A 16,582-nucleotide genomic window follows, 5' to 3' on the forward strand; every position below is an offset into this window, starting at 1 on the left:
CTTTACAGTGCTCCAGCTTGTGATACTGTAGATCACTACTGCAGTGTTGCTGGACTCAGTTCTTATTCCTAGTAAGACCTGACCATCTCTATAGCCTGGAATCTCACACATGAAGCTTCTCATCAGGCAAGGCCTATTCAGCCTCCCACCTCTGCTTTACATGTTCCTTATCTTTCAAATGTGTGGAAGACCATTCACCAAACATGACTACAACCATGCAAAATACAACTTTAACATTTAAGTCCAACCTCTGAAATTACCATAGGTGGAAACAGAGAACGATAGACTGTCTTGAGAGGGACAAACCAGAATGCGTTGTTGGATAACACTCCTTTAGGTGAAGGAGGAGCGCTAAAATGTCTAGGGGGTAAAACAACGTTTTTCCAATGACTGAAGCAAAGTGCCTGCCCTTTTGGGTGCTGACACATCTCATTGGGAAAGGGATGGGAGAAAAGAGGTCACAAGAGGTAATGCTACTCGTAATAGCACAAAAGGTTTGCTCATTATAGGTCAGAAGCTGTTTCTCTTTCCCTCCTCCCTCCAGTCCACTCCTACCCTTTTGCTGTGCCAATCAGTGTCATGATATCAAAGTGCAATATATGGAAACTTACACCTTACACAGGTGTCCCTTCAGTTTATATGCAGACAAACCCAGGAGGGCCAATGGCATCCCTACCCTATGTCCTCTGAATAATCCCATGTATATTCTGATATTCCCTCCTTAAAGACACAGCCTGTTTATTTCCTCCTCCAATCCACAATCCTCATTAAGCCACAGTATATATTCATGGGCTTTGTCAGGACAAATAGCAGAGATGTTTTACAGTATGGGAAAAGTGGGCAATTACACGGACCCCCCATCTCCGCAAGGGCCCCTAGGGGAAGTGATGTCTCTCTACATCACCTCTGTTTCTCTGACTCAACCTCTTCCCCTTTGTCTGTCTACGTATATCTAAGACTTTCTCTTCCTAGCGTTATCTTAAGGATTTTGAGGCTCCTCCCAAGACATAGTTTTCCTGTTTTGTTTGATCCTGTTTCTGATCATTTAAGGTATAATTCAATTCTATTTGCTATCTTGGTAGGCTTGATTAGCAGGAATGGGTAATACAGTTCACAGTTGTTCAAAACAGCGGGGACCCAAAATCATGGTCGTCATTTAGGGGTCGCCAGGGGTCGCAGGTGCGATCCCTGGCTTGCCCTTTGCTACACCTGGCATCGCCTTTACGACCCATGGCGTCAAAAGTTGCAACTTCCTTGCCAGGAACACAGTGGCAGCTCGTCCTTATGGACGTCAGTTGAGGCTCCACTCTCTTTGTTTTCTGGCAGTTTTATATCACACTAATAGTGAATATGTATATATTTTTCACTATTAGCGTAATAAAAATGAAGTACAATTAGACGGAATATGCCCTACGATGGTATCTGAGGTAAGAAATAAATGCATTTGAATGTATGTTGTGTGCGTGCTTGCGTGTGAGAGTGTGTTTACGTGAGAGTGAGTGTGTGTATGTGTAAGTATGCATGTGTGAGGGAAAGTGAAGATCAAATAGTGTGCGATGTCATTTCCGCTACCCCTGGCATTTCGGTGGATTGACGTCCACGCCCAAAATAAGTCTTTGCTTGGGGCATCAAACATCCTTACGACGACACTGACAAGTAGAAATCATGAACAATGTGCATCGTGCACAAAATGCATTCATGTCATGCACCTCCAGGACAGCGATACCTGTGCTTCTCAGTTTAGAAATAGCTGTACTGATTTACCCTGCTTACGGGTCACGAAAACGTACATGAAGAGTGCAGTAATTTCCTAAAAAATATATCAGACCCTCTGAGTGCACTGGAATCATGCAAATGCAGCACAGCCTGCCATGTCAGCATTGAACAACTGGCCTGGATGATATAAGTAATCCTGCTAAGATGTAGAAAGGGAAGAGCCTGCGCCTTGGCCGGCTGCTTCCGCTCGCAGCGCCCAGGGCTATTTTTAATCTTACATAAAGTATTTACAAAACGCATGGCTGTCCTACGACTCCCCACCGCCCTAACTGTGATTCTTGTTTCATTTGTCTGCAGGGGGCGCTTCGGCCAAGTGCACAGGTGTGCAGAGATGTCATCAGGCCTCACATTGGCAGCCAAAATTATCAAAGTGAAAAGTGCCAAGGACAGGGTATGTATGCTGCCTTAAGATGCTTGCTGCGCGCTGGCTCCAGGCGTGGGAGGGGGCAATGCTAACCGCTGAATGTACCTTCAATAAGATGTGGCCCTTCCATGGCAGTGCCAGGAAAAAGTGTGTTCCACAAAGCTAGATATGAGAAAGGACATAATACTGAATTTGGAATACATTGGAACATTGTTAGACAGTAGTAGTTGTTTTACACACCTTGAGTCGTACACTTCCTGTCTTCCACTGAAACCCAAAACACTCAATCTCCCTTCTAGTTCCCTTAAGACACCATTATTCCTTTCTTCACTGCCCTCACTGCTTAAAGGTTTGGAGTTCATCTCAACAGCAAAATACCATTCTCCACTGCCCCCCCCCCCCTTCGACCTACACTTTTGCCAGCTACCACTTGGACAACGTCTAAGTCTCCTGAGATTAGTTCTGCCAAAGTTCAATAAATTATCATTTGTATGACGCGTCACCATCTCTTTATTTCAGGAAACTTGGGATGAGTTTGCAGAAAGATTGTGTCACTGTCACCTCACACATTAGGTCAAAGGCATGCGGACAGGACCGATCGAAATCCAAATCCTCAGGAGTACAAAATTGTACCTACTCTTTGGTGGGAAAAAACGTGTGCCTACACGTTTAGCACACGTTTTCTTCCATTAAGAGACTGTGCCATTATATATAGAACAACGGGGTTCATAAATGCTTTTTCTAAGAGCTAGAGACCGAAAAACGTCCGCAAGCTGGCTTGCCCTGCAGTCCAATGTTTAATATGAGTAAAGAGATTGCTTTAAGAAACAAAAGCAAAAGGGGAGGAGTGGGAGAAAGAAAAAGAGAGGAATTAAAAAAGGCAACAACAAAGGGGATGAAGAAAGAAGGAAAGAAAGTAAAGGCAGAACAGAAACAATGAATTCAGGAGCCTAAAACAGGGAAAAAAGAAGCAGAGAGAACTAAAGGAAAATGAAAGACGGCAGAGAAAGAAAAGAGAAAAACGGACAGAACAAGAAGAAAGAAAGAAAAAGAAAAAAAGGAGGGAAAATCAGAAAAAAGCAACAAGGAAGGAAAGAGAAAAAGAAAGAAAGCAATGAGACTGATAAAGGAACTGCGGGAAAAAGTAATGCCACGAAGGGAAAAGAAGCAATGCAAGAAGAAAGAGGGAGAAAGGAAAAATAATCTGCGAAAGGAATGAAAGGAAAAAACCAAAAGGAAGAACAATAAAAATAAAAAGAAGTAGACAAAGAAAGAAGGAAAGAATCTGAATGCATGAAAGGAAAAGAAAGATATAAGGAGAAAGGAAAAAATAAGGATTGTAAGAAAGTGAAGGGAGAAAGAAAAAGAAAAGAAGAAAAAAGAAAGAAGGTTGTAAAGAAAGAAATAGGAAAATAAATAAAGGCAGCATAGCTTAAGGCCAAAAAAAACAAAAAGAAGTCAAGATTAAAATAAAAGAGAAAAAGAAGTTGCAAAAGATGAGGGACAGGAAAAAAAGAGCGACGTAGAGAGGAGAACGAAGGAGAGGAAAGAACGACAGGAGTACAAAGAAATGGATACAAAAGAAACGAGGAAAGGAAGGGAAAAAGAAAGAACAAAAGAAATAGAGAAAACAAGGAGAGAAAGGAAAAACTGAAAGCAAAAACATAAGGAAAAAATACAAAGAAATAATTATGCATTGGAGGGTGGGATACACAGCCCTGCACAGTCAGTTTCCTTGGAAAGTGCTGCCTTCTAAGGTGGGCAGCTACATGTTCTCAAACTGGCTGACAAGCAGTAACCAGCGAGCTACTGTTAGCTTGCAGTGCACCTGCTGGGGACCTCCATGGACTAGAGATAGAATAATGACGTGCCTCCTTGACGGCTGTTGTGTTCTAGCAGCGGTAAAAAACACACCACCTGCTCGTTCCTGAGATGTAAATCCATCATATGAAATCACGTTTTCAGTTTTTGAACCACTTTCGCGAAACAGCTTTCCTTCCTTCCCCTCAAGAATTCAACCTCTTCAAATCTTCAACAATGCACTGAAGAGCCTTTTTTATGGGTGGACTTCTGTTAAATGCCCCCTCTTCTGTGCCTCGTTCTGCTGTCTTTTTCCTGTGGTGTGTAACGATCACTTGCATTTTCCTTGTTGATGAACTTACGTCGAAGAGACCGAGCGCTATGACGTGCTGTATACATTGAATGAGCTTAAAATATTATAAATATACCACAAACAAAAGGCTACAGTTTATTGGCGTCTGGTTCGAGAGCGAGACGTTTTCTATCAAGGAAACGTGACCTTTGGAATATTTTGCTAAGAAGATGTGCAAACACCCGCGTCTAGAATGCTACCACAGTGAAAAATATGTGTAAATCCCGAAAGACTGGCACGTTGTATGTGATTAAGGAAGTAAACGCTGATGAGAAAACTTAATTTGGAGAATTTTTATACACGAACCTGTTTCCTCAAATTTCTCCAAATGAGAAAGGTATTCCCAGCATGTCGAATTCATGCCTAAAAAATGTCCTCTAGTGTTTTTTTTCCAGAATCGTACTAATTTCTTGTTTCACTTTCGCATGAAACAACCATCAGTGCTTGACATGGAAAAAAAATACTCCGGGAGCCTATAAATTGGGGAGGTAACAAAAGGGGGTGGGGTCATGAGGGGTGGCACCATGAGCAGCGGAGTCAATGACAGTCAGCCTGTGCACGCGCTCGCTCTCTCTCTCTCTCTCTCTCTATATATATATATACATATATAGATATATCTCTCTCTATATATATAGATATATAGATATATATTTTTCCCCTCCAAAGAAATTGGCAACAATAATAAGTATGCTAGTAGTACAAGTGTTTTGCCTTAATTAAATGGCCACAAACAGAATGCATTTTGTAATGTGATACAACATGTTTTTTATGTAGCATATGTTCGCCAATTACTGTGTCTCATGATTCTTTGATGTAGAGCTTTTCTTTTGTTGTGGGTTTGCCTACAAGGCAGAACTCCATGCTAAGATGCTTGTAGATATGTGATGGCACAATGAGTAAGTAAGGTGTGTAAATCTGCAGGACTTTCCTGCGGATGGGGCCGGTAGGGCAGGGGCTTGTATCGTGGCATATATATATTGGGTTGTCCCTGCTTGGTATATCGCAGTGGAGGTGCAGGTCTTCTAACCTTAAGTCACCTATGGACTGTAGTTCATCTCTTAAGGTCTTGTCAGACCCCGTACTGCCAATGGGCTTGTTTCTGCCTTACCTGTTGGTGTGCACTTGTGCTGTCGATGGAGGTGCAGTGTAAGCGGTTAATAATGTAGCTGTTCTGTGGTAGAGTGTAGAGCTGGTGTGGTTTGCAGAGTAATCCGTTTTTTTCTTTAGACGTGGTTGGGTGGATTATCTAGCTTAGTTAGGGTACTTTAATTCTGTCAGGGTATTTATCCCACCTGGCTCAGTGTCCTCAGGTCCAGTGTTGCCTTGTATCGATATTCAGCAAAGGTACGGTTGTCATTCTCCAGTTCCTGTAGCAGTGTGTTTGGTCCGAAGTGGTTTCCCCTGAAAGGCTCTTCTTCTTGCATCTATTGACACTGTTCTTGAACCCCCAGCACCTACTCTCTTGTGCCTCTCTGATTAGAAACCACTGAGACAGGGGACTATACAGTTGTGCAATGAATTATTCAATGGTTCCTGGGACGGGGAATGGTTAGAAGTGGTTTGCTCATCGTAGTTTGGTGGAATGACGGATGAGTTGCTAGTCCTGTAAAAAGTAGTTTAGATAGTTACGAGATCCACTGTAGAGATCAACGTGGATCAAGGAAACATTTAAGGGTATAATACTGATAAGGTAACTTTGGTTGTTAAGGCATTTTTTAATTTTCATTCATTTATTTCTTTCTTTATTTGTTTTTTTTGTTTGTCTATGAGCGTTGTTGTGTGCAAAGTAAAATATTTCAGTTACGTTAGAATACATTAGAAATAGAAACGACTGCTTATCTGAGTAAGTAATGTAGCTGGGGAATGCTTTCGAGCAAGCAGGGTGGAACTGATAGCTGTGTAACCACAGACCCGAGGACTGGACTATGGTAAATAACTATCATTCCCCTGGCACTAAGTACTCCTGTCCAGCATGCTTCCCCACCACCCTATCACTCCACAAGTAATCCAATCTTCCACTCCACCACCCACCCAGTCACCTAATGTCCCTCCATTGCATGCCACACAACCACCCAGCAACAATGCCCACACAGTCCCTGCCAAGTGCACGGATAGCACTGCCAATAACAATCACTACAACTACCACAATGCACCAGCCCATCTAAATCAAGCCCTGCTATGTCCACTTCACAGTGCAACTCCTGCATGTATACCTTTTGCACCTGCTACACCAACTGGATGCTTCGACTGAGGACCACTGCATGGCAATGACAGCAATGCAATCCTCATTCCTCAACCCTCAATGGAACATGGTACGTATGTCACAATTTACAACCCATAAACAATGTCTGCAGTGCTGCATCTGTCATTGCCATAACTGGGAATCAAGCTAAGCCACTGTATGCATCAGAAAGAGACAACCAATCACACCTCCACCATGTAACCCACTTATTCTCCATCCACATGTACCCCTGCCACTGCCACCATGGAGAGGATGTCAGAGACAGCTAGCCCTCACCAGGATGAAGGCCCTAGTGAGGACAATGCCTCTGGATGTCTGGACATTGACGACTTACCTGGCACATCGGGGACACGTGGTCAGTCCACCACTGCCAGCCTCACTCTGCCCACATCCAACCGCCCCCCGCACCCTGTGGCATCAATAGCGCATCCAACCCCTCATCCCCAAACCTGTGTCCCCAGGACTGTACAATCAATAGTGTACCTCACAGTACAGGGACCAGAGTCAACCACTCACACCAAAACATGAAGGTCCTGGTGACACTTGGAGTAGGCACACCGGGCCAGGGGCACAGTCACAGGGGAGGCAGGGGGCATGGGAGGGCACCTGTGTGCCAGAGGACCGAGCAACCAAGGGATTCAAGTCCTGGGAGCATACCAGCAATTCCAGGACAAGATGGGCCAAATTCTCACCATCGTGGGGGAAAACCAAAGGCTGCAGAGGGAATACCACCAGGAAGCCATGCAGCAGTGGCAGGACCACAATGTCACCATGCCTCCGTTACAGGGGTGCTCAGGGAACTCGCCACCAACCAGCGTGCTTCCTCCACCCACCAGCAGGCCCCTTCCACTAGCCACATACCAACTGAGCCATCCACATCTGCGGCAGCCAGAGGAATGGAGGCACGGCCAGGGGAACCACAGCCACTGGTACCCCTCCCTCTGTAGCTGAGGACCCCCCCCCCTGCAAACGTGATCGTCCATCAAGAAATCCAGCTAGAGCAGATGCCAAGACAAAACCACTGCCAGGAAGTTGACCCTCTCCTGAACATTCTCCCTTGTGTGCCACTGAGACACCCTGTCGATTGTTCAGCGTCATGTCTCCACATTGCCATGGCCCTTGGACACTGGACCTGTACTACCTACAGCTAGGCCATCTACTCTGATGATTTCATCCACCAGGACCCCACTCATCAACTGTTGGACAATATATACACCATAAACACTGTAGATCACAGCAACTGCATTTGTGTCTTTATATTAAGATGTACAATTATGTGGTCAGCAATATATTATGTGTGGATATTCCCCTTAACCAACAGCCAGTGAAAGGGACAGTAGAGGGATGCATCCTCTGCAGGGAACACAGTACATTAGACATATCCCAAAATTCAGTTGTAAGTGAGTCACTAGTCCAACCACACACCAGAGTAGATCCACTTTTAAAAAGACCAAGACAGGGACACACATCAGAATGTTAGGTATGATGGCACTCGAAGCACATATGCAGTTAATTGTTGTCGTGCCCAGTATGTATTGGCAAGAAAACATGGCACAACAGATGACAGTTCTATATCTACAGTCTCAGGAAATAAATGACTAATGCGCTGTAGCTGGCAGCTGTACTGGGCTAAACACTACACTTTCACTGTTAGCAAAGGCTAATGTACATGAATGGTTCAAGCAACAGGTAGGAGAGGGAAAGATTTACAGTACACAGTTCATTGCTGAAATTACATCTGGGCAGGAGATTGCAGGACACATAGCACACTACAGGCCTGTCCATAGGAGATGTCAACCTAGCAATTTGCATTGAGAATACGTCAGAGTTGAGACCAGTAACACTGCTCCTGACATGCAATCTGTCTCCTACCACAACCCACACATAGGGATCGGTACACTGAATATCTCTACTGATGTACCTGGCCAGGAGGAGCATTGTCATCAATCAAAGTGGAAACATAACACCTGCTACTACATACACAACATACCTGTATGTCACTGGAAGTACTGATTGAATACCTCAGTCCTAGAGTCAGCTGCACCATCCTCATCTGCCTCCTCATCACTTTGCATGTCACCATCACCAGCCACTGGTTCAGCTGTCTCCTCATCATCAGCCAGTAATGGGATATGACATCTCAGGGCTAGATTGTGGCGCATGCAGCGGGCAACTATGATCTGGCCTACCTTTTGTTGAGTGTAGAGAAGGGCACCTCCAGAGACATGCAGACACCTGAATCTTGCCTTCAGTTGACTAAATGCTCTTTCTATTACACGCCTTTTCCTGCCATGGGCCTCATTGAAATGGTGTTCCCCATTCGTGGCAGGGTACCGCACTGGTGCCAACAGACAGGGAAGGTTAGGATAGCCTGAGTCACCTGTGTGAATAAAGGTAGGGCCTGTTACAATGCAGGTACAGCGACAGGGAAGATTGTGATGACAGGTGCCACAACAGAGACATGCATCCAAATGTATACATACCAATGAGCCAAGCCCTCTCTCTCTGTAGTTGTACCATCATGTGTGGGACATTGCTGTTCCTCAGAATGCAGGAGTCATGGACAGATCCTGGAACCTTGTCTGTCACTTGGGAAATGTACTGGCCCACCAGACACACTACCTGAACATTTATGGAGTGATAGTTTTTCCTGTTCCTGTACACTTGTTCATTTGCACTGGGAGGGACCAAAGCAATATGGGTGCCATCAATGGCCTCTATCACATGAGGAATGTGTCCAATATCATAGATGTCTGCCTTCACAGTGGGCAAATCTGCAGGTTGGGGAACCTGATATAGCTGTCCATGTGTTTCAGAAAAGCACACAGTACATCCTTCAACATAAGACTGAACATAGATTGACATCCCTGCTGCCAAGCCCACTTTATCCTGAAAGGACCCTGAGGCAAGAAAGTGTAGCACAGACAGGACTTGTACTGTGGGAGGGATGGCATAGGGATTACGTATGGCAGGCAATAGATCTGGCACCAACTGTGTACAATGATCCATGACGGTCAGATGATTCAGACAATAGGTCTGGATGGTGTGCCTCTCTTTCAGAGTAGCAAGGTTGACTAGCAGACGGTACACTGGTGCATTTCTCAATCTCCCCATGACAAGGTATCTAGTAATAGAGAGGAGAGAATGTACAATGTGATGAGCACCCCATAAATGTTATCAGAATAATTTATTGTAGCACACACTTAACACTGTAGACATGCCTGAATGGTTGACACATACTATATGGGGCATGCAGGAGCGCCATTTGAACCATCCATGCTGCCCATTGCTGGTCCTGTACAGTAGTTAGTGGCATAATACATGTGTAATGTTCCATGTTGTGTGCACAGATGGGTCCTGCACGAACCAAGTTTGTACCAATGCCAGTGAGCTACATGGTTACACCTCCTATGAGGCACTGAGTAGCTGGACTTGCACTTCATTTGACATCCGCCACATGCCTGAGCCTAACCATGATGACAGAACATAGACCTCCTCAGCATTCTGGACATATAACTACCATGACACACTTATTTTTCTCCAACAAGCCATTAACTGTTCATAAAATGGCAGCCGCCTGTCCTGCTTGCGCTGGACAGATGGAAGTGACCTAACTCTGCCAGCATATGTCGGCATGGCTGTAGGCGGTAGCAACCGCTGTGCAACTTGTCATTGGATAAAATTGCTGCCTATGGAGTACAAGAGCCAATGATGATCACCACCGGGGGTGACGGTCATGTACACGGCGGCTGTGACCACCATTTTCTGCTGCCTAGCTCACTTGGCCCCTGACACTCCTGCAAGCAAGATCTCCATGATGTGAGATACTGTGTACTGTCTCTGGGAGCCATCATGCCACGTCCTGCAGGTGATAAGACCCCAGCCTTCAACCAAGAAGAGCTTGAGAAGCTGGTGGAAGGGGTCCTACCCCTGTATAGACAGCTGTATGGGGCACCAGAGGAGCAGGTGAGCCCAATTCTATTGTCATGTGTGATAGGAGTGTGTGTCAGAGTGAATGGCGTGGGTATACCGGCCAGGGAGTACATGCATGAGGGGGCATTGAGTTAAGGCGTGTGAACCATTATGATGGATATGTGTGGGCAGTTGGTGTGTCTGATGTGTGAGGTACACTGCTGTTGATGTGGTGCCAGTCTTCATTACTTCCTCCTTTGTGTCACCCATCCAGGTCAGCGCCCGTCAGAAGAAGGGGATTTGGCATGCCATCACCAAGCAAGTGCAGACCCTGGGGGTCCATAGCTGGTGGAGCACCCATTGCAGAAAGCAGTGAGAGGGCCTTAGATGCTGATCCCGGAAGACCGCGGAGGCCAAGCTGGGTACGTCCTCCCAATGAGAGAGGGGTGCCCGTCGGACCTGACCCCCCCTAATGGCCCACATTTTGGCAGTAGCCTACCCTGAGGTGGATGGGTGTCAGAGGGCAGCACAGCAGCCACAAGGGGGTGAGTATTGACAGTATCCTCGGACTTTACAGGTCTTAAATGTGATTGGGTGGCTTACTGCTGGGAAAATGTGATAGTGGTCAATGCTACATGCGCACCAACAATGGTAAATGGGTGTTAATCACCCTGGCAGAGTATCTTTTGTAGATGTGTGACCATACTATACTATCAGTGGATGTACATTTCCCATTTCCATTCCTCTCTATGTCTGTAATGTATAGATGCTCCAGTGATATGAACACAAGTGTGACTCCATCCTGACCATACAATGGGTGTGAGTGTTTGGATCACTGTAAGCATTGTGCATCATCTGCATTAGTGTATGTGAGGTGTGAGTCCAATCCCATATGTGTAGCCATCCTGTATGTGCTACTGTGTTACTCTCCTATAATTACTGAGACAATATACATCTTGTACTGTAGCTGCATAGACTGATTGTGGGGCTGGCATTACAGTTCCACCACATGAAGAGCCTCAATGGACATGAGTATTGGTCTGATAGCTGACTATGCATATATAGATAATCTACAGAGTGCAGGGTATGTGTAGGGAAACAAACATGTGGTACTGATAAATTATGTTTTATGAGTGCATATTGCACAGATAATGCAGTCCTTGGAGCTATTATTGTGGGGATTTGGCCTTTCAACAATGGAATGGTACTAGATGTGCTAAGTGCCCGGGGGGTCCCTGATTTTTCACCATTGTGTGTCCATGTCATGTATGACAAAGCCCTGGCAATTCCTATGCTGCAGTGCAGAGTAACTGCCTGCACCATGTCAGTATGTTAAATTGGTCAAATGAGTATGCCACAGATTCACATGGTACACCTCAGATGTGAACTGCTTGGGTGTGTGACTTGTATTGGCAGGATCCAAGTAGTACTCCATTTTTCCATCACTCTACTGAGTGGGCAGGTAGATAATCTGACAGCTAGATGCTGTGTGATATGTGAGTGGAGTTTTCTACAGTGTAATTGACATGTTACAGTGTACATACAGTAATCAGGTGTTGTAACTGTAGAAGCCTGAGGTGTTGTGTTCTGCCATCTGCCCATCCAATGGGTGAAAGTTGAATGGAGAGGTGAGAGCTGTATTCAGCAATACTGTAAATATAGCATCCAGGGCATGATGTGCCATCTAAAATGCCTTTGGTTGGCATCACAGGGATGACTTTAGTAGTACAGTTCTACTTAGGTATTGTAGGCGTGAATATTAGCATACAGGTGTGGGCAGTAGTGACATGTAATGACATGATGTTGGTTATTTGTATTGCCATATGCAATTGCCTTACCATTAGATGTAATATAAGAGATGCAAATGTTCATATGTGTCTATGGGAGGCATGTTTTGACCCTTTTCCACTCTATCTTTCTCTCCTGCCCTCTCTTTCTTTCTCTTTGTGTGCATCAGCATCATCAGGTGAAGCAGAAGGGGCACAGGCAAGTGGGGAATCAGCAGCCCACGGGACAGAGAAAGCTGGATGAGGGACCCAGTGGGACAGAGGGCGAGGGGTGTGCCACTGGGGAAACTGAATCTACCAGCTCATCTTCGGAATCCTCCTCTGGTAGACACTCTCTGCTGGTAGCGGACCCATGTGGGAGCATCCCAGCACCATCATTGTCCGCCACCCCCCTTACTAGCACTGCACTCCCTGTAGCTCGCCACCCAGTTACCCATGCCCGCTCACCCAAAAGGGTGGGCATCTCCTATGCCACAGGCACCTCTGCCCATGCCCCAGTCAGCCCTGCTGCCTTCAGTGAGGAGGCTATTGACCTCCTGAGGTCCATCTGTGTGGATCAGTCCACCATTGTGAATGCCATCCAGGGACTGGCAGCTCAAGTCCAATAGAGCAATGCGTTCCTGGAAGGCATTCACGGTGCCCGGGCTGGCCTCCAGAGATCCTTTCAGGCTGTGGTCTCCTCACTAACAGCAGCCAGTTCCCCTTTGTCTATCGTCCCCCCTCTACCTACCTCTTCCCAATCCCAAACCCCTCTCCCCACACCCATCCAGAGCACACATTCACACAGGCATGCATCCACCTCAACAGACAGGGTTGGCACTGACAAACACAAGCACCACAAGACCCACCCCCGGCATTCACACAGACAACACCCACCTGCAGACACAGCAACATCCACTCCCTGCACAGACTCCTTCACCACCCTCTCCTTTACAGACACTACACCTGACACTCCTGCAGCCAGCACATCATCATTTGCAGATCCAGCCACCGGTCCCATCTTACTCACAGTCACCACAATATCAGACCCTCAGACATCCACCCAAGTCACCACATCCACACTCACCACAACCACCTACACCCCCATATGCAGCATATGTACCACACCTTCAGACACCACCCCAACAGACAGTCACCCATCCAGCATGGCATTTCCCAGCACCTCCTCCCCCCTCCTCCTAAGACACCTAAACGTCCGCACTCACCCACCCACACATTAGACACCCAGCCCACACAAGCATTCCACTCACATACCTGCACCCAAGACACCCACAAGGACACATCTTACCACCTCTCCCTCTCCCTCCACTCCCAAACCCTATTGCCATTTCCGCCCCTGTGTGCCAAAGAAGCATTTCCTCTATGAGTTTCCTATGTTCCCTACCCTTCTCCCACCCCGTGTGACCCCAGAACACTCTGTGTCCCTCACCAAGTCCAGTCCCCTGGAAGTGACCATGCCCATTCCCCTGCCAAAAAGTCGACCGCCCCCCCAAGGCCAAGGACCCCCCTCCAAAGCCCAGAACCAAGGACCCCCCTGCCCATACCAAACAAAAGTAGCCCCCTCCCAAGGCCAAACCCCAACCCAAGGACCTCCCTCCCAAGCCCAAACCCCCTCTCCATCCCACCCCCCCTCACCACTGAGGTGCCTGCCTGCCCCCTTGATGCCCCTACCCTGTGGAGGTCATTATGCAGCCAGAGGCAAGATGGGGCACAGTTAGGTGCCTAATGTGCCTTTGGCACCACTGACATTGGACTGGCCTATGGCCTTTTATTGTACATAGTTATTATTTATTTATTTATTTTCAAGATTTAATATATATGGGCCAACAAGATGTTCACTGATGACACTGCTTGTCCTACCTTTCTTTCTCCATGTCGGATTTGTGTTTTTGATCCTTAGTTTGTGTGTGTCTGACATGTGTGTGTGTTGGTTGTGCGTGCTGTTGTGCATGGCCTTAATGTGTGTGTGAGTCCCCTGCCATCAGTCCCGCTGTGATGTGTGTGTATAGTGTGTGGGACATGATTGTGTAGTTACCTGCATGTGTGTGTAGCTATACTGTGTATTGTGCATGGTGCAATGTGTTGTGGTGGTGTTTGCCATTTTGTGGTTGTTGTGAGGACGTCCGTGTGTGTGGTGATGGCTCTGTCATATGTGTTGTGTATTGTGTGGGCATGGTATGGCATTTGGTACGTTGTATGGGTATGTGATGGTGTTGATTGGTTGTGAGTTGTTCCATGTTGTCAGTATGTGTTGTCATGTGTAGGTGTGTAGTGCAATGACTTGCCAACACATTTGTGTAGTTGCTGTGTGACTCGGTGATGTTGTGTTTGTGTGAGTTAGCCAGTGGCAGTGATGTGTGTGTGTGTGTGGCTGGTGTGTGGTTGGCACGTGTGTGTTGGCCATGGTGTGTGTATTTTTGGTGTCCATTGTGTGGTTTGTGTGTGTGTATGTAGCTGTGTGTGTGTGTATGGTGGTATGGGTGTGTGGTTGCATACGTGTGGCAGTCGCTGGCCGCACCAGCTGTGTGTGTTGTGTGTGTGTGTGTGTTCAAATGGCTTTCCCTCCAGTTTGTGCTAGGTGGGCGTACTTATGCTTGCTGTCTGCGTCGTCGCCATTGCTGGTTCCGGAGTCGTAGCGCGAGAAGGAGCAGTGGGAGGACCTTAAGTTCTGGTTCCATGGCCACTCCGAACGTGTCTGTGTTCCTGAAGGTGATTGTCTCCTTTTATTGGGTTTGTGTCAGCCAGGGTTTTGGTGGCGGTGCAACTGCGGCGGAAACCTTGGCGGTGTGCAGCCTCGTAATGTGTTCGATGGAAGCATGGTCCCCGCAGGTCTGAAGGTGCCTACCATCGTCTGCGGCGGCCTGACCACACTGGCGGCACTGGCGGTAATTAGCTATGTTCTGTAGGGAACACTGCCATGTTCATAATTTGGCGGTCTTCACTGCCAGGCCATCAGCGGTGCTACCGCCGCCACCAGCATGGCGGTCCTGGGACTGCCAAGCTCGTAATGAGCACCTTAATCTCTCATTTATATAGAGCTATGATTGAAGATATGCCTAGGGCTACATTTAGGGCTAAGGCAGACTGGATAGAAGACTTAGGTACACCAATAGATGACCATTGGAAGGGTATCTGCGCTTGGTTAAGCAGGGTACATGCAACGCACGGTTCAAACTGATACACTTTAACTATGTACACCGCACATATATCACCCTGGTGCTCCTCCATAGAAACAACCCTACCAAAGCGGATAGGTGCCATTGATGTCAGTGGGGACCTGTAATCTTCCTTCACTTAGCCTGGTATTGTCCTCCATTATATGGCTATTGGGGCACAGTGGTCCAGAGGTTGTAGTGCGTTGAATGCCTAGTGGTGGATCTGGACCTAACAACATGTCTATTGGGAAATGTCAAGAAACAAAAGGGTAGTAAAATGGAGTAGAAACTTGAACAACTAGAACTGTTGTTAGCGAAAGGGCAGGTCGCCATCATGTGCATGAACCCAGTAGGACCCTGGGAGAGTGGCTGGATTAAAGATATGAAGGAATGGGCAGTGATGGAGGAGATTAGGCTTCATCAGTGTAGGAAGGATGAAAATGCCGAAGAGGACTTTCAGACCTGGAATAACAGACATGTATTCATACAGTATGGTTCCACACATATTAAACCCTTTGTATGGTATTATTGCAGTGCATATCCTTTTTGAGCCAACATGTCTGAATTGATGGCTTTCTTGTTTGAGTTTGCTGCTTGAACAGTGTTTATAATGTACCCACTGATTCCTCAAATAAAATCTATAAAGGAAAAAAACAAAAAAGACTATACCTGTGAAACTCCACCCCTACGTATACAATAGTAAGTCCACCTGTAACATAGTGCCTTCACCTGTGCCTGTACCTTTGTACATCAATGCCTGTATCCTAGCACCTCTACCTTTACCCTTGTATGTCTACCCTGCCTACAGCTTTAATATCCCTGACCATACCTCTATCCTTGTAGTAATACACCAGGATATATCAGTCAATCAATCATAGTGATTTACATAGCACAACAGCTACTCAATGAGTGTCCCGGCGCTGGATAAAAGGCTGACCAACCTGCTGATAAGCTTGCTCAAAAAGCTGCATCTTGAGCCTGTGCATCCTTAGTGGCAGGAAGATACTGAAGAAGAACATTCCAGTCCCAGAAAGCCAGAAAGGAGAAGGAGCTGCCATCCCACCTCTTTCTTTTCAATTGTAGGATTACCACCTTAAAGCAGTTTGAAGTACAAAGCGTTCTTGATGGCTGATATGGGGTAATTCTGTCAACTAAGTACTGAGGTCCAGAGTGATAGCAAACTATGGTGGTCAT

General features: G+C 46.5%; 1 protein-coding gene across 2 annotated transcripts in view; it reads left to right on the plus strand.

The window, feature by feature from the left end:
• MYLK3 (myosin light chain kinase 3) overlaps positions 1–16,582 on the plus strand; it is a 386,764-nt gene that overhangs the window by 244,574 nt on the left and 125,608 nt on the right. For both annotated transcript variants that reach the window (XM_069216622.1, XM_069216621.1), the window contains exon 6: positions 2,074–2,167. In XM_069216622.1, coding sequence (XP_069072723.1) covers positions 2,074–2,167 — 94 coding nt within the window. The remainder of the gene's footprint in view (positions 1–2,073; positions 2,168–16,582) is intronic.

Source organism: Pleurodeles waltl, chromosome 12 (genome assembly GCF_031143425.1).
Source record: "Pleurodeles waltl isolate 20211129_DDA chromosome 12, aPleWal1.hap1.20221129, whole genome shotgun sequence".
In the NCBI taxonomy this organism is placed as follows: Eukaryota; Metazoa; Chordata; class Amphibia; order Caudata; family Salamandridae; genus Pleurodeles; species Pleurodeles waltl.